Source organism: Pseudopodoces humilis, chromosome 1, assembly GCF_049639895.1.
Source record: "Pseudopodoces humilis isolate 2021_Gansu_Grassland_sample_001 chromosome 1, ASM4963989v1, whole genome shotgun sequence".
Classification (NCBI taxonomy): domain Eukaryota; kingdom Metazoa; phylum Chordata; class Aves; order Passeriformes; family Paridae; genus Pseudopodoces; species Pseudopodoces humilis.
Genome location: NC_142200.1, coordinates 41,651,220 through 41,676,658, shown reverse-complemented (window position 1 = coordinate 41,676,658; position 25,439 = coordinate 41,651,220). Strand labels below are relative to the sequence as shown.

General features: G+C 41.1%; 1 protein-coding gene across 2 annotated transcripts in view; it reads left to right on the top strand.

Annotated features, from left to right (window-relative positions):
• Window positions 1-25,439, top strand: part of MAPRE2 (microtubule associated protein RP/EB family member 2) — a 99,208-nt gene that overhangs the window by 10,038 nt on the left and 63,731 nt on the right. Inside the window, exons 1-2 of one of the 2 annotated variants that reach the window (XM_014255893.2) lie at window positions 601-726; window positions 17,630-17,691. In XM_014255893.2, coding sequence (XP_014111368.2) covers window positions 655-726; window positions 17,630-17,691 — 134 coding nt within the window. In that variant the 5' untranslated portion in view covers window positions 601-654. Of the gene's footprint in view, window positions 1-600; window positions 727-17,629; window positions 17,692-25,439 lie in introns of those variants that run through there. The other variant, XM_014255902.2, reaches the window with a different exon arrangement.

Genomic DNA, 25,439 nt, shown 5'->3' with positions numbered 1-25,439 from the left:
CAGCATAAAAAATACCTCTCTCATTACACTGTTTGCCTAGCTCTGGGTTTATTGCTGGTGTGATGGTAAAGCAAAACTGTGAGGAATTGGAGAGAGGGGGATGAACCTTAAAAGTACTTTTTAGGAGCTCCTTCTAGGCTTCTGGGAAATTGCTGCAAGTTCATAGATATGCTGCTTTTCAATATAATGCATCTCTAATACCAATAAACACTCAAAGCTGATAGACTTCCTTCAGCTTTTTACGACACTGCTTTTAAAAAGCAAACAACTGAGCAAGTTCACCCACCACATGTTTGCAGTCCATGTTGCAGGAACCGCAAATATGGGACACAAATTTAATTTTGTCTACATTTTCCCCATCAGCTTGTGAAACTGTCAACTAGTTACCCACTTAAAAGAAAAAAAACAACAACCCCAAAACAGCACATGACTAGTTGATAAAACTATTATATTGCTTCAGAGAAGTTTTTTCTTTTTTTTTTTTTTTTTTTGTAGGGTTTCTAAATAGGATGAAAGGTGGAGCTAGTCATTTAGCCACACCCACGGTGATTTATAAAGGGAGGTTATCTAAGAGAAGCTCCCTTCTACCAGTCTATGGCAACAGGCAGTTCCATTTAACTGTTTTTTATCTTAAAATATAATAGTAATCCTACCATGTCAAGGCTTCTTAAAGGTTCCTGTACTGGTGATACTCGTCTAAATGAACCTTTGAGACATCAAGGCAAGGTAAGTCATGGAGTCTGCTTTATTACCTTAATTCCCTTTTTATACCTAATATTTCTCTGTCAGAGAATGGAGTATTACTGTCATTTCAAAGGTCTATGTTTTCTCTGCCATTTGTGATTGAACATTTGTTCTCTATGGCTTTGTAATCCTCTATCACTAAGTCCAATGGAGAAAAAGCAGCCTTAAAAAAGCATCCCCGAACCTGGAGAGGTTGTCCTTTGTCATCAGGTAGTTATGCTTTCAAGACTGATGACTTTGAGGGTTAATTTACCACCTGGCCACAACACTGAGGTTAATGTGGCTGTTGTAATTGTACTGCTGTTTGTCAGTCATACCCATATTAACTTCTCAAGCAGACAAATAAAAGATATGCTATGGTTTATTGCACAATTGCTGTGGCTTAGTCATGACTCTTTGATACACCCAAAAATCCTGCTATAATTTTTGGTTTCTACTGTATCAGTTTCCTTATATATACATGCACAGGATTGTTTATGGGTTCCTCTCTTCAGCAGAGGCCTCTTGAGTGACAGTGGATGTCCCTCCATGAGATCAGGTGTTACAAATTTTATACATTTATACATTTTTTTATAAATTTTTGCTCTTGAACACAGGTGTTCGTGTTGGTACAATAATTCTGAGGACAGGCCTTTATCAGTTTACAACATGTCTGGGTGAAATCTTTCATAGTCTTCTACTGAGGTCAAATGCAGTGTATTATAAAAAGTGATCACAACAATGCAGGGTATGTAACATGGATGTGGCAAGAACACTGGTCAGCATAAAAAATACCTCTCTCATTACACTGTTTACCTAACTCTGGGTTTATTGCTGGTGGGATGGTAAAGCAGAACGGTGAGGAATTGGAGAGAGGGGGATAAACATTAAAGATACCTTTTAGGAACTCCTTTCAGACTTCTGGGAAACCAGAAGGAAGTGTGGATGGACTTCTTTGAAAACTTAATATGCAACCAGATACAAGCATCTTAACTTTCCTCTCCAATTACTTTATCTGTACATAACTAGGTCAGAGAAGAGTAGAAAGTTTTCTTTTATAAGCCTTCAATATAGGAGTAGAAGTCACTAATATTTTTTGTTACTAATTGCATCATGGATATGGGAATATTTGAGGGTCACTAGTCTACAAGTGTTCTGAGCACATTCTAGAATAACTACCATGGGCTACAGAAATAACCAGAGTAAAGTTTTCCACAAAACTGGTGCTCTTGATGAGTTCTTTTCTTCAAGCTGTAAGCAAAACTGTGGATTAATGTACTGGCAAAAGCTGGCTGATGGCCTCTTGGGCAAAATGTCATGATGCAAGTTGGAGAGACTGTCACAGCATTTTGACTTTGTGTGATTAGTAGCCATGAGAAACTAAATGCATCTTACATTTGAATAGACACATTTTTCACCTTGATAATGCTGTGGCATTTCTTTGGAGCTTCTGCTGTTAATGTTAAACTTGTAGGACGCTTAACTTGAGCAGTGTGGTCATTTCTGCTTCCTACCATATGTTTTCACTGATATGTAGCATATTGTGGCTGTGCTGGATTGTGGTGAGAAGAGCCTTGTTTGACAGCATAGCATCTCCTGCAAGGCCAGGCTCTTGGCTTTATCCACTGCCATTCTTCTGGGAAGTTGGCATGCTGCAGTTACATTGCTCATAGCTATTTTTAAGTGCATTGCATTTATTTTAAGTAAGTTATGTCGATTAAACTGTTAAAAAATATTTGCTGATATCTCTTGCTGTACTGGTACAGTAGATTGGAGAGTTGAAGGAGGAGGAAAATATTGTCAGTACTGGCAGAGAGTGTTGGGTGTCTCTGCTCTTGGATGATTTTGGATGGGTTTTCTGGGTCAGGGAGAAAATTGAAGTTTTTTCAAGTGGGCAATGCAGAGTTACTTTTTGACATCATTGCATAGCTTAATATCTTTGTAAATTTGGTCACTCCCCCAAGTGGGGATTAAAGTGACTTGGAAAGTAATAATTGTGGAATAATTATCTAGCATAATTCTGACATCTGCTATTCAACACAAAGGACTCAATTGTCAATGACTGTCCTGTGGCAGATTACTTATTTTATTTGATAACTTTAGATAAATCATCAAAAGGTTACTTTTGAGTGGCCAAACTACAAGCCTTTGGGTGCTACCTTCCTTTTCTGATTTGACTTTTGGAGCCACTTACGTAGCAAATGTAGGAAGACTTCTTGGTGGCAAGCTGAGTAATGAAGAGACAGATGGCCCATGGTGATCTCTCGTAACTTCCTTGTAGCATTCTTTGAGGCAGTGTATGAAGACTGACACTGGCAGTGGCATTACCTTGACACGGTATTCCATTGGTCCTTTCGCATTTCAAAACTTCTGATATCAGAAGACTTAAGCAGAAAATTGAGCATATATAGGTGGATGCTAAAACTGAATCTGGCTGGGGATTCTCCCTCCTCAATTCATGCATGGCGACACCAGTGTGTTCAGAGCCAAGCTGGAGGAGGGATGTGGGGTGGCTTGTAGTTTCAGCTGAGATGGGTGCAGGGGTGGTTGTGGAGAAGAGTCTGGGGTGGGTGGCTTCAGAGGGTCCCAAGGGAGGACTCTCTTGGTTGCCAGCAGGATGGGGAGGGCAGAGGGGAAGGGGAGAGGCTCTCTCACAACAGCAGCTTCCACGTCTGAGCCCAGCCTTTAAACCTTGCTGGCCTTGCAGTCATCTCTCCCACTACCACAAAGAAAGGGAGTTTTCTGACTCTTGGATGAAAATAGAAATGCACTTTTCTCTACATTCCTGGGCTGTCCAAAGTCCATTTTACCTGTACTGCTGAGAAGACCCAAGCTGACCCTGCTCAGCTGGATGCCTTACTGCTTTATGGATTCTTCTGTTCAACTGTCATTTATTTAGATTGTGAGATCCTTTAATAAGAATGCTCTGCAGTTCTTAAAATAACTGCAGTTTCTTTAACATTATTTGATGTCCTTAAACAATGTATTTTTTCTCAGGGCAGTGCTGTCAGAGGACAGAGACAGATGGCTTTTGTTGCCCTAGTTTAGTTTCAGTCAAACCAACTTTATGAGTTTAAACAGTTGTCCTGGGGTGACTTTATGATACTGGTATCCCCAATCGTCTGGTTTATGTTATATATTAAGTTCTGCACCTTTAAGACTGGCTTTGAGAGCAAGAGAGGGGGAAGAAGAAGCGCGCAGTTTGTGTTAAGGAAAAACATCACTCCCACACATCCCGCTCCTGGACTGTGGTGTCTGCAGCACGGACAGACAGCGGGACAGAGCTTCTCTCTGGATTTTAGTTAGTTTTAGCTAGCTGAGGCAGAGGAGTTCCCTAGACCTTTGTTTGTTTTTTTTCCCAATTTTCTTGGATCTGTGCAAGCCTGCTCTGGACTGAACACCCAGCCAAACCCCGGGAGCTCACGCCTGTGGCCCACCGGGGCCTGGGCCTCGGCACTTTCCAGCGCCGGAGGGACTGATAAGAACCTGAGCGAGCCGAGCTACACCACATGAAAAGGACTTTTCTTCCTAGACTTGCCATCCCATCGAACAGCAAGAGGTTTTATTATTTAATATTACTCAATTTCTGTTAAATAAACAGCTTTTTCCACTTCTCTCTAAGGAATTTTTTTCTTTTCCCGGACCAGTTAGTGGGGAGGGGCATTTCCCTGGGGAAATCCCCATTTGGAGTTTTCCTTCCTAATTTGCCCTAAACTAAGACAACAGTAAATCTTGTAGACTTGCAATTTTTCAGTTTTTGTCCACCTGACAGTCATGTATATAGGCAACAGTTTCCAACACAAGGAAGACTGAAATTCAACTCCTTTGTGTAAGCTGGAAGGGGAGTTGCAAAGGATGTGGTATACAATAAAAGCTCTCCTTAGATAACGGGGATCTAACTAATAAACTGGGAAAGAAATCAGTCAGATGTCACTTGACCTGAAACAATGTTTTTGCGGTGTGTTTGTAAAACACTTGAAGGCTACATCAGGTAAAGGATGTGCTCAGTATCCTGTGTATGGCTTTAGGATGATGTATTGTCTCTGCTGCAGCAAAAATCTTCCATTGGGATGCAGGGGCTATGGCAACATGTGATCATGGTAGAAAACCAGATAGAGAAATCCTAGGATGGGCTTGTCAGATGACAGGGAACTTATTCTGTAGCTGTGGAACAGCCCAACAAGAAACGTTTGTCTGACGGATGGCAGTGATATCTCTGGTCTCCCTTTGAAAGGAACACACAGCTACTGGTACAGTTCTGTCCATTAAAACAATGTGGCACAGAGGGATTGATGATGCTTTGTGGCAGCATTCACTGTGTGCTGCTGCAAGAAATTTGAAGTGCTGCCTTCTGATTTATGACGGTGAAGGTCTTATTTCAGGTTTTATTGGTTTCAGTGATACATAATAAATCATAAATAAAGTGTGTCTGTTCTGTGGTAGTCTAACTGTACCCATTTAAATCCACTAAATGGATTGGTGGTACAGGATGTAGGCACTCTGTGTTTCTTGTATATGTCCTGCTGTACAGTGTGGTGTTTATATGTGCTTTTTTCTTGATGAAACTGTTAAAACTTCAAATTGCAAGTAAAGATTTTGTTCAGAATTATGTCTGTGGTAAAACTGAAAGGCATTTCTGCTTTATTCATTGCCATAAGCATATGGGCTGATTCTGGAAGGTGCTGGAGAGCCCACTCAGGAGTAACCAGTGGGAGCTGGGTATCAGCCTGTGTGCTCGTAGGGTGCTGCAGCGGGGTCTGAGCTTCATGGGGGAATCGCACTCTCTTTTATATGAGAATAAGTGAGGTGTTAGGGGCTTCCAGCCCATAAAACTGGTTTTATTAGAACATAAAAATAAATGTGAGGGAAAAAAAAAGAAAAGCCACCAACAAGAGAGAAATCTGGTAGATGAGATTAAAGCTCCTTAAAAATGTATACCTTCCATGCCCTATATATCCTGTGCAGGAGGGTACTATCCTCCTGTCTTTCCTAGTTGTCTAATTTTGTGAGTTCTGAAGTTTAAGGGATTTTGTGCTGTCTCCAGTTTGTTTCCAGTTCGTTAGGTTTGCCTTTTGGTCCAAGTCCCTGGCACAAGCCCAGTACTTTGTTCAGGCATCTCCCATTGTCCACTTGTGCATCACGTCGAACACGGAGGGGTTTCACTCCTGGCTCACCCCATGGAGTGCACTCACAGCAGTTAAATAAATAGCTCTCTGTGTGTGTATAAACATAAAACCTCTTTGAGTTGGATTCTCTTGCCGTGCTACAGGATGCCTTTCTGTTGGTATTGAGCACAGACAGGGCCATTTCTCTGGGATGGGGACTGACAAAACAGTGGCCTTATTCCAGTTAAAAACAAAAACAAAAACAAAAAAACCCTAGAAAAGAAACAGTAACTTGTGCTCCTGAACTTATTGAGTTCTTAGTGTCAGAGAACTGTTACATTGGCTTGAATATCCTGTTTTCCTGCATGGAATAGTAGAGGAAAGAACACAGCACTTCAAACAAGAAAGACTTTAAGCATCTCTACTGAATAAGGAAAGCAGGAGTGTTCCTGAGATTAAAAATACTGCACTTCCTGGGGTATCGTCATGTCACCTGGTAAAAGTTGGGACAAGTTCAGTTGTATTTTTCTTTACATGTCTTTTATGTCCAAATACATTGATAATTTTCATATTCTGGAAATTAAACTTCAGTATCAATTTGTCATCAAACAGGAATAGGAAAGCTGAACCCTGACATCTTGTCTTGGATTCAGCAGTTTCTCACAACCAACGCTTCATGCCAAGGGAAAACAGCACAGTGCTGAAGTAAAATGATGTGTTTGTGCTCTCGACAGGCAAAAGGCATTTAGTTTGATAAGGTGCCAAACAGTGTCATTTGAGAGTGTTGTAAAGACTTCCAGCTGTCTTGTGTATGCTAACTAACTATCTGGGTGACTTGGAATTTATCCCTGTAAGTATTTCACCAGAAGTGACCTTGCCTGATCTGGCTGTTCAAGATCAAGTGCAGCCTGTTGCATTCTCCTGGCAATATTTTTGACCCAGGCTGCATTTCTCTGAGCATCCTGCCCACTGCTGAAGGACGGACTGTGTTTTCACAGCCAGGCTCTCCTCTCAGCTCCCTCCCTGCTTGCTGCAGGAGATGCTGCCCTGCTCTGTTGACTCATGTGGAAGGTGTGGCATGTTTTGACCAGGAATGGAAGGGTGTAAGAGAGTTGCAGCAGAGTGCAGCAGACTCAGAGACAGGCCCTGCAGGGAAATCAGTCTTATGGGAAAATGTAGGTTGAGTCTTGGATTTTTGCTATGTGAGTTAATAAACAATCTGACTACCAAAAAGGGAGAAAAATTGGACTTACACCACCAGCATGCATAAAACTGCTCACAGGCTTGGGAGAGAAAGACCTGCTTTCAGCTGATGCTGGATGCTTCAGCTGCAGACACTATGCAGCTGCTCATTTATTCCATAAGTCACTACCTTGATTCACCTTGGGCATGTTCAGTTCAGTAATATCTTGTTATGGGGACTTTCAATAGCTGACTAATCTTGATGAAAACAGAAGGGCTTTGTTAAATGAGTCATGCCTGAGAAATAAGGATTGTGTTTCACAAGTTTTATTTAGAGCCCCAAAATGCATGTTCACCTTTTCTACACATATTTTATATCTAGCACTCTTCACTAAAGCAGTCATGACTGAAAATATCTGATAGTTGTGATCTCAGGAGCCTTTGATGCAAAGAGTGTGAGTTTATGCAAGGCAGGAGATGTGCTGATTGTTCTTTCAGGCTCAGCTGAAGGACATGCTGGTCATTCCAAAGAAAAACAGCTACTGGGAGGCTGCTGCTACAGCAAGAGCCACAGTCTGAAGAGAGCTTATCTATAATTTTAACAGGGGCTGGGTTCTCAAGGGCAGATTGCATGTGCCTGAAAAGAAACAGTAAGGCTTGTTATTCTGCACAGAATCTGCTGTACTGACAGGTTTATGACAGAAGGATACAAACAAAACCAAACCCTCACAAACACCAAAACTGCCAGTTTTGCTAATCTAAGCTAAAAGGCTTTGTCTTCTAAATGTGAAAAATTGGCTCTTGTATAAATCTATAAGGGAAATAGTGTGCATTTAATTGACAAATCAATCCAAAGTAGCTGTTTCTTCAGTTAAGTGATGACTTTTCTTGATTGGTTTGGACAGCAAACCAAAAGCATATGTGTCTGGGAAAGGCTGTGAGAGAAGTATCCACACTTAAATTGTGTATACTATTTAAATTAGTTTAGTGCTCTTCCAAATCAGTGCTTATATACAGTGTGCTGAAGTAAAACTTCACAGAGCAGAATGTTGTGAAAGTTTGAATTCAACCCTATGCTGTAAAATAACTTGAAAATCTCCTAATCAGCTTTTCTTCTAATGAGTAAGTGATGCATGTGTTCATGTTAGTGGGCTGGTCCACTGTGTTCTGTGGCTCTTGTCTGCAGAACAACATGAAAAAACAAGAATTCATATGAGCTTTGTACTGTAGCTTCTTGGAGGAAATAGTGCAGCTCAATGATGCAGCCCAAAAATTTCAGATATGGTACAATTCAAATGCAGGCTAGCCTTTCAGAACGAAACAACATTAACTTGAGGGGTTGAAGCTTAGCAGCCCATCTTTTGAACCCCCTCCCATACCATTAACTTTATTTTGTAGTATTGTGGAGTATTTAAATAAGGTAATGAGCTGTCACCCTTATCTCACAGACTGGAATATTTTTCCTTCAACTTGAAGTTGAAGGAAAAATCTGATCACAAGCTGTGATCAGATAGCAATGCTATTGTAGCTGAAGGAGTAAAAGGTACGTATGCAGTTTTCATACACAGTCCTGCCCTGAAAAACCCCTTTGTGGCTTTTCTGAGTTTCCCTTAATGGGGAAACTTCCAGCTCTACATACACTCAAGATCCCAAAAAACGCTCAGTTGGTTCTGTGCTCTCTTTGTCAAATACACAGGTTTGAAGTTTTAGTTCTAATTACTTGTGTGGTATCGTTACCACAATGCAAGTTTCCTCAAGCTTCAGTGAATTCTGTTGAATTTTGTTCTATTTTACCTTTCCCATTTTGCAGGCAGGAGTCCCCCACTTTCTGACAGACCTTTTGCAAATGCAAGTTTCTGATCCTTACTGAAAATATAGGTAGCTGTTACATTTTTCAGTGAAGTTCTTCCCTTAGTGATAAGAGATACTGCACCTGAGTAGGGTAAGCAAATCAGCACTCACTGCTTTGAAACATGAATAAATACCAACTTGTATTTCTCTGCCTACTCCCCCAAGAGATCCAACCCTATCAAATCCCCAGATTTTGTTACCTGTGCCAAGCATATCAATCTCCTCCTGCTTTCAGTCAAAATATCTGTGGAAGAGTGTGAAGTGTGCTGTTCTTCCACCTTGTAGATGAGGAGGGCTGAAGGATTGACTCAACACATGAGATTCTAGAGGGGATCTGCCCCTTAGCAGGTTGGAGAAGGCTTAAAACATGCTCCTCCAGTGTTTCATGCTCACAGGGCTGTGACAATGTCACTGGGACCCCCTGCCCACCTTTCTCCACTAATTAAGTGTGGTGTAAAAGATTAACATGGTCCTTTCGGCAGAGACAGGAGCACAGGGATGGCTGTCACACTGTGGATCTGTGGAAAAGTGACTCTTGCATTCCACCTAGGAAAACTGGAAGGTTGGGATTGATTAGATGAAAATGAGAGACTTCTTTGGCTTTTGGTTTATGTGAACACCTGGGATGATCTGTGCAGGACAAATGAGGTGATGCTACACCCTTCAATGTCCCATCAGCTGTCTCGTGAGCACCTTATCAAACCAGATGTTCACAGGACATTTCTACAAACTGTAGCCTTAAAACCTTCATAGGTTTGTACATACATAATTGACTGCAAGTAATCCATTCTACTCACACAAGACAGGAGTCCAAGAACCCTTACCTGCTTCACCAGTGTTGTAAAGAGCAAAACTTTTGGGTTCAGATTTATGTATTAAATATTATTTATTATAAATATATTTATATAATATATATTTAAATTTCTAAGGACTGAAATAAAAATCAAGTTACAAGACTTGAACTGCTTTACCTATTGCCACTGTTGGTATTTCCACTACTGACACTGGAATCTATCTTTACATCTTTAAGTTGGTCCCCTTTTTCTGTTCAGCAATTTAAGACAGAGAAAGATGCCTGAACTGTTAAAAGGGCTGAGATGGCATTTCATACCCTCACTCTTTCCTGGGTAAGGCAAGCAGGCAAAAAGCAGCCTGCAGTGATGATACTTCTACATGGAAACACTGGATGATACTGACTGAAAGAGATAATCTTGTCCACTCCTGTTCAAAGCTATCCCAAACAGATCAAGTTGCTCAGGAACTTCTTGAATTCTGAATATCTCAAGCATTCAGATTTTCCAGCCTCACTGGACCCAATGTTCAACCACTCTCATGATGAAAACGCTTTTCCTAACATGTAATCAGGATTTTCCCTGTTGAAACTTGCCTGTTGCCTCTTGCTGTGTCTGTGTGCCTTTGAGAAGATCCTGGCTCCATCTTCCCTACACCCTCCCCCAAACTAGCTGAGGGCTGCAATCACACATCCCCCACACACCTTAAACCTTCTCGTGTTCAGACTGGACAAAACCCAACTCTCTCATCCTCTCCTGTATCATACACTCCATCTCCTTAACTATCTTGGTATGGTAGACTGGGCTCCAGCGTGTCTATTGCTGGTTTGTGGCTCCCCAGTACACAAGTACTGCACTTTCGCAAGCCCTGAGTACAATTACTGCCCTGGATCTGCAAGCCTAGCCCGGTGTAGAGTTGCCCTCCTTTTCTGCAAGGACATTCTGCTGAACATTTTTCCATTTGTTGTCCACCAAGACCCCTGAGGTCTTTTTTTTTTTCCTCTGAAGTTTGTCTCCAGCAAGGTCATTCCTTCTCTGGGGCAAAAATTTGAATACTTGCTCTCCAGACCTGCTGTCCTCACCCCTTTCCTGGTCTGATAAATGCACAGGTAGTGAATCTTGCACAGTTTTGGAGAACTTTTTTACTTTTAAAAGGAAGTTAATGAATTCTGTAACTTAGCAAAGACTACTTGTTGGTAAGTATAGACAATGTGTAGGCAAAGTGCTCACAGTAGAGCACTAGATTAAAACAGAGGGTTGGTAGAAGCATTTATCCCAGTCTGTCTAGCCACCTAAAGGATTTTTGCTGAATGTTCTCTGATGTGCTAAATTTTCTTCACTCACCGTAAAGAGAAATCTGAAAAATTAATCCCACAATAGTGGGGGATTCAGACCATTTAATCTCAGGTACCCAAACTGTTCTACTTGCCTTTTTCTCAGGCATAAGTTACTTTTTGAGTTAAAACATCTGTCTTTTAAACAAACTTGCTCTTCTAAATGTTTTCCTGGTGCTGAGGCTGGTACATTTTATATCCCTGAAGCAATTTTGAGAGTCCCCCAGACACTGCATAACACTCCTATGGAAGTTTTCTTTGGGCACTTCCTACTGTGCTTGTTCAGCAGGCTTGTTTTCAAAGAATGTCATCTTGGGTAATTCAGCATATTATTATGCCATCAGGACTCCTCATGTTAACTTTGTGATTTGCTGTTTTAAAAGAACTTCAGAAAATGGCTCAGGTCAGAATACAGATGGGAGGGGTTTTTGTTTTGTTTTTGTTTTTGTTTTTTTACTTTTGAATGCATATTTTAATGCCTTTCCCTTGAACCTTCTTTTTCATTCTAAGTTGATTATTAGTCTACAAGATCCAGCCACAAAATGAAGCCTAAAATTGAGTATAGGAAATGATAAATCTGGAGGCTGGTGGTGAGCTGACCTGGACCAGAGCAGCTGCTGCTAGCCATCTTCCATGTGTCCCTTACTCCCTCCTTATTGAACAGGGGAAAGCTGATGTGTGTTCTGCCTTAGTTCTGTGTATCCCCCAGTCTTTAGACCATATCTCAGGAGTCTGTGTCTGCTGTCAAAGCTTGATACTCCATCCCACTCCTTGGAGTTATTCCCTATGCCTGTTTCTGGCCAGCAATGCCAGCCAGCAAAACAGATCCTGTCCTCCCGGTGGCAAGATCCCAAGTGCTGATGGGGCCTTGCTGTGTACTGTAAAAACTGAGAACTGTCCCAGATTTACTTTTCTAAAGAAAAAATAAAAATAAAAAAAAGAGTGATTTTGAAATTAGATCCCTTTTTGCTTCTGCTTCAGAGCGGATGGGATTCAGAGTTCTAGCAAAACTGCAGGGCAGCCCAGAGACATAAATAAGGAGCAAACAGTTAGGGCTGGAATGCCTCAAGGCAGTATTATTGCCAAATTCTTCATAATGGGAAACCTTAGTCAGTGTTGGCTTTTCTTGCCTCACTATAAAATATGCATCATCACAGCATAACTTTGTTTATAAGGAAATATTAAAAAGAACTCTGTTAAATTATTCTAGTGCATGAAACTAAGCAGAAACTTGATCAACTCTAGTTATTTTTAAACCAAGTGCTTCCTGTAAGATGATATAATGACTAGCAGAAAAAAAGTAGAAAACCATAATACAGGAGTGCATACAGAAGTGCATCAATAGCAAACTGCAGTCCAACGTGCAAACTGCAGACATGCACCACACAAAATGGATGGCTGTGTTGGATGTAGAAGTCAACAGATACATGCACTGACACTGCCAAGTGGGACAGACTTTTAGTTGTGTGATAGAAATAGAAATGCCTCTGAACTAAATCTTAAAGAAAAGGATGCCTCAAATAATTGAAGGAAGATTGTTTTCTCTAAATGGAGCAAACAGAAACTTTTTTTGGAGATAAGTGAGATGTGGCAGCCTGCTGCTAAATACAAAGAATGATAAATACACAGTCTCATCTGGTCATCCTATTAGGTCTGCTACCTACTGCTGGATATACTGGTTTGGCATTGTTTGTCATGCAGAAAAAAAAAAAAAGGGGTTTGCCAAATCTTTCACACTAGCTAACTAAAACCACACAAGTGAGCTCTGTTACACCCTTTCCAAGTCGGAAGATAATTACTGCATCTCAGAGTTTCTGGGCAGGAAGGCAGTGAAGGTATTTATTAATAGGAGGAGGACTGCTGCAATATGTAGGTGTCACACTGCAGTTGGATGGAGCTTTGAACCCAGCAGTGTCTGCAAGTCACTTAGATCATGGAAATTCCCCTTTTCAAGAAGCTGAGGGGGAGACAGGAGAGGACAGCAGAAATGACACACATTGGTTTACTGCTCTATAGGAAGAAAAATCTGAAGGCGTCCCAAACAGAGTAGAGAAAGGATACATGTTCTTTCCTACAAAGTTGCTAACTAGGACATGCTTGGAATTTACTTTATATGTAAATGACCAAAAAAAAGTTTGTTTGCTTTGTAAATGAGAGGGAGGGAACAGAGTCTTATAAGAAATCTCTAGGACCTTTTTTTGTGCCAGTAGATGACTTGAAATCAGAGCATTGGAGAGAAGCAGAACCGCTGGGACAAATCCGTGTTTGGAATGGGAAGAGCAAAAGAGGTGGGAAGCGCTCAGTATCAGCAACTCGCATCTTCTGGGACTGTCTTCCTTCTGAAGCACTCTGGGGTCAGACGAGGTTTCTTGTAGTTTTGAAGCTGGAGATAGTATTAAACTCAGCTCTGCTTCTTGACTTCTTTGCTTTGGGTCTTTGCCTTTGTGCCTTCCCCATAGTGTCTCAGAGCTGAGCCCTGAGTAGACGCAGAGGAATTACTCAGGAACAGTGAGACAGCACAGGGCTGGGCTGTTAGTTACCAGCAAGTTGAGAAATCTGCAAAACTGTGAAGTAGATGGGGGTTTTTGTTTTGATTTTTGTGATTCATGCACAGCTCATAAAAACAGTCTTTTTGTCCTTTGACACTGGAAGCCATAAAATTAATGTTTCTGCTCATCTTTTCAACAGGAAAGCATATGTAAATAGTGATATACATGGTTTTCTGATTTACACACTGAGTTTGTCCATTTCTGTAATTTGTCAAGCTATTCTCCACTCAGTAAATGCCTGGATAGCAGCCACATGGGGTTGCTTGAATTCTTTCTGTTGCTAAAAATAAGTTGGTTTTGAAGTTTTTTTCTGTAACTGCTGAGGATATTTGTGGCAATAATCAGTGACTGTCAGCCTATATTACAAATTGTTTTCACGCAACATTGCATTTCCAGTCTTTGGCAGGGGGAAGAAAACAGATCTGTGCAGTATGGAAGAAAGCATCCAGTACACAGAGAGACAGTAGCAGAAGACAGGGCTCAGTGCCCACAGGGGAAACACAGTTTTTGGAGACAAAGTTTTGAACTAGAAGGCATTTGATTTAAATCACTTTAATTAGATTCTGTCCTAATTTTTCCTCCTTGTTACTTCAAACTAACAACTATGGGTACTACTTTTCATAGTACGATTGTAGGAGGTGCTTGTGGATGCTGTTGTTCCTTGTTTACTACAGTCTCTGATGTACTTTCTTCTTCCATTTAGTTGCTTTGCTTTCTACTTTCATTCTCATATCCCTCCTTCCCAATTCTTGTTTTCTTTGGGGTGTTTTTTTGTTTTGATTTGGGATTTTCTTTTTGGTCAATATTCATTCAAATTAAATTCAGTGCTTTACAGCATTTCAAGGGGTATTATTATAGAAGCCTCTTCTGCATCAGTTTGTGTCAGTAGGTTCAGCATTGTGGATGCAGGAATGGCTAGTGTACACAGGGAGAAAAACTATATGCTGAGAAGGAGCAAGCGAAATCCTCCTGAGACCAGCTAAGCCCTGGAGAGCAGCAGTCCTGCTGAATCCACTGGAACACCCCAAGATCCCATGAGCTCTGAACTGTAAAAGTTTGCCAAACCTGCTTGAGGCCTCCGCTGGCACTCACTAGTATCAATCAGGATATGTAACGCAGCAGCATCTGAAAAAGTGGCAAATGTAGGCTACAGAGCCATGTACACAGCTGATGAAGGAAAGGAAAGGTCCTCTGAGGGACTCTCTGGAGTCGCCCACTAGTCAGATCCCCTCTACCTGGGTTTCACTTTTTGACTGTAGCTGTAGCGAGATGAAACAAGGGGTTGTGGGATGGGGAGAAGTGAATACACTATGTGAACAGTCATTGGCTACTAATAAAAGCTACTCAATTCTATTAATAACATCTAAACTCAAAAGCATTTTATTATAAACATTGGTCTGTTTCCCCCCAGTGTAATTTGCTCATCAGGGAAATGGATTGTCTGACACAGGGAACTTGCAGCTATGGGTAACTTTACACATAGGTGCAAATATTTACATTACAACAACATAGAGAAAATCATAAATTTCTGCCCTAGAAAAAAAAAATAAAAAGGCAAGCATAATTGTATTTATCTGTTTTACTACACAGGATTTTCTGAAACTACTATTTAAATTGCTCTTTTTTTTTTTCCCTATATCTTAATGTCTTTTTAATTTTCCTGATCCTCTACTATTTATCCTCTTCTATTTTACCCCTTTCCCCTATGTTTTCCAATATGGAAGAAGGAATTTCTTTAGGTGTATTGATAGATGACTTGTTAGAAGATGGGAACCAGCTTTAAAATCAGTTCAGCCTGTGTGTATGTGTTGTGGAGTTTTGAGGAATTGAACTGTGCTTGCTGGCTTTTGTAGAGTGGAGATGTGGTGCCAGTGTCTGCAGCTGAGAGCTGTGCATGGCCTGCCATGAAGTAAAAGGACGTGGCATCTTTTTCTCCTTGTCTTCACTGCACATCTCTATCCTGCCTCCCTTTCAGTGGAGACTCCAGCTCTCCATCCTTACCTTCCTCACACCCACTGACTAGGACCTCTGCTGCATTCTTTTGTCCACCTAAATCAAATTCCACCCTAATGATCTGGTGTTTCCTACCACTCCCTTGCCTGGGTGCTGCTGCGGCATCTCAAGCCAGAAGGACGGGTTGAGGTGTTGGCATGGCTTATGGAGCAGGTGGAGACCTGGCAGTGCTGCTGCACACAGCAGCAAGTGCCAATTATCTCATCTGCCCACAGCGATTGCACTGCTCTCTGCAGCTCAGGTAAGTACCTGTTTGCAGGCAAAAAGGCAGGAGCTGTTGCTGAGATATACCTCTTTGGTTTGACCTGTGCAAGCATCAGCAGAATCAGCTTCCAAGTTTTAGGAACCTGTGCTATGAGGATTTTTTAATTTGAGACAATATGAATGAAGTTCAGTGTGGAGGTGTTGCTCAAATCCCTCTCAAACTGAGGTCTACATACTGAAGACAATTAAGTAGTTACCTCTGTCTTCAATATGCCATAAATATCACACTCTTCAGAAAGCATTTATGGAAAACATTCCATGAGTATATTAAGTGTCATATTTCTAACGGGATCACCATGTCTCTCCACTGCTGCTGCCTGTTAGAAGTTCTGGTCAACACCTCCTGGTGAGAGATGTCTTCTTCTAACCATTGTCTCAACTTGTAAGGATGGGACACTCTTGTTGGAGTAGTCAGATCTCAGCTTAACTTCAGAAGGGCACTACTTGGTCAAAAGCCAATATACCATGATGGATTTGCTGTTCCTTTGCCAATAGGATGCTTGAGGTTTGTCAGCTGTGCTGGAATCACTTTCCACATTAAACAAATGGAGGAAAAAGAGTACATTGAAAAGCAAAGCTTAAGAGGCTTGGAGAGATTCAAAGAAATGAAACAATAACATGTTTAATAGCTAATTCCCGTTCTGGTTTTGGCTTTAAGGTAGCTTCAGCCTTCCAGTTTGCTAGCAGCCTTCCTAAGTTCTCTGCCAGGATGAGTCACAGCTCCTGGAGCTGTGATCCAGTCCTTTAGACAAGCCATCTTTAAAGGTCTGTTTACCTTTTCCAGATGATAGTGAATTATAGTGAGAATTGCTTAATGTTTTCCTTCTCTTAAAACAGGGGTTTTGATGAATATAAATAGACCCGTGGGAGCTTCTTACATCCCTCGGTCCCTGATGCAGTCCAAGTACCCCTGTGATCCTATTTGGTGTAGTTTCCTGCTATTATGCAGAGATAGATGTCTTTGGAATACTCCTCCCTGCTGGGCTGTCTCAACTAGTTGACTAGGAATGCAAAACAAGCAATAACCAGAGCCTTGGTCTGACTGTGAACCATAATTTACCTGCTAGGAATGATATTTCCTGCTGACTGAGGAGTCGAATTAAGAGACTTAGCCACGTAACCATAGTATGTAATTCAGGGCACAAACTGAAACCCATATATGGTTGCTCCATCTTATGTTTCTGTAGTCCACAGAGAATGGATGAGAGGACAAATTTAGCATTCGTAGGCAATTCCCTGCAGGAACACAGAAGGGAATAGGCCTTAATGTGGCTGCTGCAAGGGGGCAGCACCATGATTTCATTGTTAAGTGAGATACTTCAAAGGACTGCCAGCGTTTTTGTGCTGTATTGGCAAAAACACAGGCTTTCCTGGATTACAGTTCCTGTGCTTCTCAATGGCAGGGTTTTTTTCCCCCTCTGAAAAGCTGTTCAGGCAAGTGCAGCAAGGCTCCAGTTGCATGACACAACAGTCATAACTGATTGCCAGTGCTTGGAAGAAGCCTGGTTGGATGAAGAAAGACCAGTGTGCCTGGAAATCATGAATAAACTCCAAAAGCAGCACTGCATAAGGGAGCTCATAGACCTGCTACTATATTGGGGGGCATCTGATTGTTGTGCAGATGTGTTAGACACTGAGCCATTGTGAACACAGCTGAATTAGGGCATTGTAATGAAGGATTTCTACTCATTTCAATTTTCAGCATACGACTATTGCATCACTGCTAAACCAATGCAGACAAAGACCCATCCAGTGAATCTTTTTTTTTCCCCCTCCTATTTGGTGGTTGAACTAAAGGTTTCATGTTTTCTTTTCAGTGCCAAATTGCTGCAAGGAACAATTCAAACCGGCAACCAGGGAAAGTGTTTGGATGCTCAAAGTAAGTATGTTTTTGCATTTGTGTTTTTTTACCCAAGAATTTGTGTTTGATGTCTGTAAGGCAGTAGCTAGATAAGTTTGGTATCAATAACAAGTGATATTGCTTTCCATCATTTTTGACTATGTGATAGTCATGAAACAAAACCAATAAAAGCTAATTGAGAGGCCACAGACATAATAAATAATTTTATAATAAATACAGTAAGTTTTTTTTTTTTTAATGGAGTAAGAAGATGGTGGCAGAAAGGAATTTTTAAAAAAATAGAGGTGGACATTGAATCTGACTTCTCCCTTCTGCCTGGGAGATTTGAGAATTTGTATCCTTCCTTGTTTTTTGTTTTGTTAAATGTTAGCTCTTCTGTACTTTATTAGTGCCGCCATCATAATGTTAAGTGGAAAAAGAGCAAATTGCTTGAAGCACAAGTACGAAGTTAGTAGTTAATGCCACATAGAATTCGTAAGGTGCTGTCCCCTTTTTAATCCTCAGCTATGGGAGTTTAACTTCAACCATCCAGCCTCAAGCTTGGCATCTGTGAAGTCTGCTCAGGAAGTCACTTGGGAAAGTGGAAGGACCAGTGATATCAGACAGGAGGCCCACAAGGTGGCAATGTTTAGAAAGCCTTCAGAAGGGACGTGCCCTGAACAGATCTGTGCTTCCTGCAGTTGCCATAATTTGCTGCCCTTGTACCATTTCTGCTATATCGGAGCTGCTAAACACAAAATGCCAGCGCTGCCAAAATGGAGCGTAGGATAGCTGGTACTAAACCTCTTGTTTGAAGGGGTCCACCTCTGGCAGTGCTCACCATACCCTACTGGATACCATTCCTGCCTTTTCCCTTGGAAGGAATGTGCTGCAGCATTAGTGGTTTGCAATAGTGTGGGGTTTCCTTATGCCTAGCTAGTAATAAACATATACATGGCACTGAAATGATGCTCAGGCTGTGTAATGAAGAACTTTCATTTTCAAAACATGCCACTGCATTTTTGCTAATGCTTGCAAAGCTGTTACAGTGTGTAAATAAATGCTAACTTTGGATGTAGGAGGCAGCTCAGTTTGCGGTGATACTTTGTGCTTCACAGCTGAAAGTGAAAAGACTTGCTTTACTGTGAAACTGGGGGGTTGCTCCAGGTTATGTAATGCCCTGAAAAAAGAAAAAAAAAAAAAAAAGAGAAAACTTAAATATGTTTGCAGAAAGATTTCTCTAGATACCTGACAGGTGTGAGAAATTATTCAGGATAAGTTCTATGGTAAATACACGAATTGTTCACCAGCACAGACATAGGTGAATAGGAGAGGGACAGTTAAACAAGGAGCCACATAGTCCAAATTAATCAGATTGTGAGACTAACTTCAACAGCAGACATGCAGGGCTCAAGTGTACTTGGAGATTCTCAGGACAGTCAGCCTATAATTTAGTCAAAAGGGGCTCATATGTCTCAAGGATGAAACAATAAATCTAGACTACAGGAGACCTCTCAGAGCCAGAATTAGGAAAATGTAATGTTCTCCCCCATGGATACAACCCTTCCCAGGAAGGTGTTGCAGATGGAAGTGCAGTGGGACAATGAATATGCTGAGCCACAGAGGCTTTCATCTGTTGCTGTCTGCTCTGGCACAGAGTAGAGGCTGCTCCTTAAAATCAAGCTTCGTCACTGTGGTTATACTGGCACTGTCACAAGCACTTGGAAACAACAGGAAATCCAAAGAAAACTGCGAGCATGGAGATAATGCACAACCACCAAGTGGACATTTATAAAAGCAGTCTGCATCCTACCTGTCTAACAGAAACTTATCTGACGTGTGCAGATTTCCTGCATTGTGGAACCCTTTCTGAGAAGCAACAGGCAGTTTTCCAGTGTATTCCCAATGGATTGCTGCTCACTGTTCAGCCTTTGCTTTTCAAATCCTTTAGTCCTTATGGCCTATTATATAACCAAATGAAGATCTAGTTATCAGCCTTCTAATACCAGAGATTAATTATATTGCTGCAGAATTAACTGAGCTATTACAATTCCAAATCCATGTAACATGCTATATGTACTAGCCTTTGCTCAGGAAAACTTCTGGTCAGGTTTCAGGTTTTGAGCCTGACAAATGTGTGCATTTTTTCATGGAGTTAAGTTATATGGACATGATATTCTTGAATATTCAAATTTTACAGTCCTTGTATTAGGTGCTCTCATGTGTGACATGAAGATAAGGGGCCTTTTGGAAGTAGCAATTCCTTGATTGATGCATTATCACCAAAGCAATTACAATACATCCTCACATTAGAAAGCAAAGCTGGTTTCTACTGGAACATTAGCTCAGGAATTACTTGATAGGTTTCAGTTATTTTGAGATAGGGAAAGAGAAAATACAATTAAAGTGTATGCATATATGTATCTACACATGTATACGAAATATGTTTGTATGACGAGCTACTAATTCATGAAGTGTTATGGGGAGATCTGAACAAAAGCTTGTATGAGCTTTTTTGCTTTTTTTCCTGCAGACATAAATATTCTCTGGTTGTTCATGGTAAAGGTGCATGTACTTACCCAAACCACGCAGACTAAATAATTGCTTCCTCTCACTCCTTTCTCCTTACCTCCCAGCACCAGCAGTGGTGCAGAATAAACACTATTTCTAGGTGAGGGCACTTTGTCTCCCACTCAGTTCCCTGCTATTTGTTTCCCCCAGCTGGTTTCCACAATGTCCACCGAAGAAGACCTGAATTTCCTAAGGGATGCCTTGCAACTTCAGTCAAAAGACTGAGGGTGTGAAATAGGTGAACTTCTGGGCTGAGCAGAGTGCTTTTAAAGCATGTTCATTCTGTGGGAACACCATTAAGTCCCCCAAAATGCAGCAGAGCACATCTGTTGAGGAGTCAGTCCTGCACAGAACACAGATGCTTTATAGATCCAACATGAGAAAACCAGAGCCCTACAGCATGAACCTGAGGGAGCAAAGTTAACCAAATGGAATGTTTGTTTATGGCTGTGCACTCACCAGCCTGATTCCCTTCTTAACTTAGGTTTTGGGTAGCTCGGCTAGCCTTTTATGGTGCTGTCTGAAGATATTCTGAACTTTGGGGTGATATTTATTTTTCCAGTACCCGATACCAAAAATTATCCCACAGGAGCTCAGCAAAGCAGCTGATGATTCATCAGGAATGTAACTTTGCTTTTCAAAAAGATAACGTGTGGTTTTGTTCAGAGTTAATGAGATCCTTTCCAACACAGAAGCTGTCAACAGCCCTGACATACATTTACAGTTACAAAAGCACATAGCCTTGTGGTTGGGGTTTTTATTAAATAGAAACCTCATTTTCTGCTGTAATGAGGAAAAGGCACTGTTTTTTTTGCCAGTAGTACCTTTTGTACTCAAAGTGTTAGAAGCCTTTTATTAGTATTATTGTTTTATACACAATGTGGCTGTTCAGAGGTTACAAAATGGTGCCACTTAATACCAGGACTGCTGAAGCCATGAGAACATGAAATAATATATATACATAAAAAAGAGATCCCCTTGTTTCTAGTCATCCTTCACTGCCTTCTGCATCTTGCCTATCATTGGTGCTTCATTTAGAAGCTGGAGAATGCTCATTAAAGGATGATTCAAGTAATGATTTCAGTTTTGCTCCAGCAGAAAGAGAAACTATAAAATTTAAGGCCTTGGAAAATATTAATCCTTGTCAGATATATCAAGTATTTATAGTACATGTAGATGCTATAAAAATAACTGTGTAATTTTTCAAAGCAGTTTCTAGATTTTTATAAATATAAGCTTGCATGTGCCCCTGTGCTGTGGTGTGGTAGGTACTGGGGAGCTTTCCTTCCATGGCCTTTCTTCCCATGCTGCTGCTGGAGCCTGCATCTGCACAGCAGGCACTGGGATACTTAGCTGTGGTGCTCAGGGCCTCCAGCAGCAGAGTAAAATCAAGAGGTGGACAGGCTCCAAGTATCAGCATTTTTTAATATTTCTCTGCAATCACTGGAGCTGGAAACTTTGGTTTTCATTAGCTGACTGCTTGGATTCTTAAACAGTTCAGTTGTTCCATGATCTGCAGCTTGCAGAAAATCACCCTATGTACTGAGTCAGAGTAAAGTGGGAGTCACTGGCAGTGCACAGCACAATAATGAGGTCAGGTGGAAGGAATACGTAAGTTGTTCTTACAGTAAAATTGTTCCTTATAATAATGGCTTCTTCAACCTTCTTAGAGACTTGCTTAGCACTAGGTCAAATATGTCCACTGTTGTGGACAGTGCTGTTGTGTTACAATACAAGGTGGCAAAATTAGAGGTTTTCAAGACTTGGGACCTAGTAATTTGCTGCACTCAAATCCAAATGTTGTCATCACCTGTAGCATCTTGCATGTCTGCTCCTACCTGAGCCTGCAGCAGGCACAGGAACAGGCATTTGGTGGGAGGTGCAAAGGGGCACAGGGGCAAAGTCAATGGCAGCTGGCTTGAGCCTTAAAAGCCTCAGCTGAAGATCTGCCACCAAAGTGTGCAGAGCTGCCACCTGTGTTAAAAACCCTCTGTTAGTGATCAGACAGGCCAGGTATATGTAGTGGGTACCACCAGTTTTAAGTCTCCCTCATAGAAGAAAGCCAGCAGTGCCCTTTCAGGTTTATGCAGTGGCTTCCTTAGAACTTCATCCTCTTACAAAAAGGTCTGGATTTGGCACACCCTAATGACCTGAGAGGGATGTGTGGGATAAATGCCATCTGAACAGCACTACAGAAAACTACCCTTACATCGTGCTGTAGGTTTTTAAACAAATAACTAATTCTTGTCTTGTGTCTGTATAGAAGAACAATATTGACTTTGCTCAAGTATTTTCAGGCTTGATCTGATTTCATAGCTAGGATCGTTTTTGTGTAATGTAAGAGGCTTCACATAATCACTCTTTTAAATCTACAGCTTATGTTTGACAAGTGGGTCATTGGTTAATGGAAGCAAGTAAATCCAGCTGTTTATCTTTTCAGTAAGACCATGCACTTTCTGTATGCTCGTCTCCTCAGAATGGAGACATGTGCATTTTTAATGGCCCTCCCTCTATTTCAGAGTAGGGGTGTGAGCTTTATATCATATTTGATTTTGCCCCTACATTCAAATAAAATAAAGTCACTGCTGGTATCCCACCTGATCTGCAAATCTGTGGCAGCAGTTGTGGTACTATTAATTTAATTACTATGTGTGATTTTGAAAAAAAGTTAATTTGTTAATTTGACTTCATGAGAAAATTTTACTGTTGTATATTCCTTTAAAGTTTTCTTGCTCCTTTGTTTCTCCTACCTAAGCCCCCAGTACTTTGTGTTGCTCTTAATAGATGCACCTCACACTAAAGCAGACCAGCAGTAGCTTTCTCCCAGATTGCTTTAACTCTTAACATTTTTGGGTAACTTGAAATTTCAGGGTTTCAGAAATTGCTATGTAAGCCTTCTGTAAGGTCCTAGTATCTAAATAAAGCACTTGCAGCACTAGGTTAATAAAAATGGAAACTTAGTCTAATAGGTCAAGCTCCAAAAGTCCTCTGTTAGCAACATAATTTTTGTGACACATTTTTCAAGTATTCTAATTTTTTTTCAATTCAGACCACTATTATAAGTGTGTAACATGATTATAGCTGTCTATGAAAATTATTTTTCCTCTTCATGTGAGAGCTATTTTATTAATATAGACTTAGCATAAACACTAAGATGATAATGAGCATTAACTTGCCAGGGGAAAGAGTCTGTTCTCCATCAATAAGTGAGAAAACTAAAACTTTCAGATTAGTAAGGATATTGTGTTAAGTAGCAATTAAAAGGACATTTTCTTGCTCCCAATTACTCTAGTATTTGCAAATAGGAACTATTACTTTAGAAGTGTATTACAGGTATAAATTCTTAACAGCAAGTTAAAAAGCATGTGGGTAAGAAATTCTCAGAAAATAAAGAGCAGAATTCTTCAGATGCTTGCATTTGGCTGGGAAGGAGCTTGAAATAGCTGAAAGCAACTCTATTTGTCCATGGGAAGACAAACTTCTGTTTTAAAATGTTGTGTGTAATACATGTGTTTGCTCTAGCCCAAAGAGGAGGCACTCCCTTGATTTCTCTCTGAGCTAGAGATCACAAACAAATCCTTGGCAACCTAGTTTTTCAGAGGAGCTGAGGTGCCTCGGGGATTTCGGCTCTTTGGTGTGTCAATGGCAGCAATGTGTCACGCGAGGTGTGTGAATGCTGGTTGTGATGCAGCCCTTAAATACAGGTGTCACTTCTTGGGGTGGCTGCGTGTGAAGGCGCATGCAGCTCAGCAGGCAGCACTGCAGCCCATTCCTCTCAGCCGGGATGAAATGAGATGTAATTAGCTAATGACAGCTTGTTAGCTGGACAATAACTATGGACTTGTCTGAGGAAAGGAAACCACTTTGACCCAGGTTCTCTGCAGGTGGCTGAGGAAGGGAAGTGGAAATTGCCCAAGCCTACAAAGGATTATGCCTGACAAAGGAAGCGTGGGAAAGAATGGGAGAAAGAACAATGGAGAAACCTCAGGTGTGGAAGAAATCCTGAGATAATAAGGATGAGGCACTCATTTAGTTGTAGCAATGGAGAAGAAGGATTGGACTTGCTTAGCTACAGAGCTGGAAGTACTGAAACCCATGGGAGAAAGGATGGAGATGCACCACAGTGGTGCTGAGGATGATGCTTGCACAGACTGGTTGACAGTAAGTGGTTTGAGAAAGCTGGTCATAACAGCAGGACCTGTTCTGTGCTTGTAAAATGAGGAAAGCTGACAGAAATCCGTTTTTATAAAATACTATGAATGTCCCAGATAAAAAGCAGTTATCAGGAGAAAGGGGAAGATTGCATACTAACAGAAAAGCACACCGCTTTCTGTGTAACTTCTTGGCATTTGCTAATTTCATGGGCAACGAGACACCTTGGCTCTGAAGGAGAGTGATTTGTAGCGCACTGTAGGGTCTGAGGGAACTGTATTTAGCAGCAAGGCACTGGGTTTTTGGGCTGGGATTTGCAATCACAGTAACACTCACACACCACTGAATGACTTGGCAGTGTGATTTTGACCCTGATCAGGCATGAATGCGCAATGGTTTTTTTGCTTAACATTAGCTAGAGCATGTAATACTGTTTATGTTGGCTTTTTGCTGGGTGTGGGAGGACAGATACTTAATTAAGAGTTTCCTGGGATAATGTAACCCCTTCAAATCCTAGTTTGTAAAGATCCAGTCTGTCAGCTGGTGAAACATTCTTGATCCAGTAAATTTTAATAGACCATCTGCTGGAACCATGACTTTCTTGTGCCACCTTCTCCCTTTCTTTAGCAGTGGTGAGCATCTTGGGCAGGTCAGACAGGTCTGTATCAATTGACTGAAATGCCTCCAAAGTGCACTGCTTACATTTTCAGTGTAGAACAGTAAGAAGGTGTATCAGAGATGGAGAGTGTCCGCTCCCACTTGACTTTATCATCTTTTACCTTTTTCCAGACACCCCTGCTGAGCCCCAAGAAAGCCAAAGATTCAGTAATGGCTGAAAATGCGTAAATAAATTCTAGACTTGGACTTAGTCTCTCACATTTCTAAGCGCTTCCAGGCTTTTACCATTTATAACTTGTTTTACTGGTTTTGTTAAGATACAAATGTCTGAAGCTCTGACTTTTCCCAGCGGTAACAGTCATAAACTGTACTGTGTGGAAACATGAAAATCCCAAATCCTTCCCTTCTAGAACACTAAGCTCACTTTCCTTTAATTCAAATTTTGT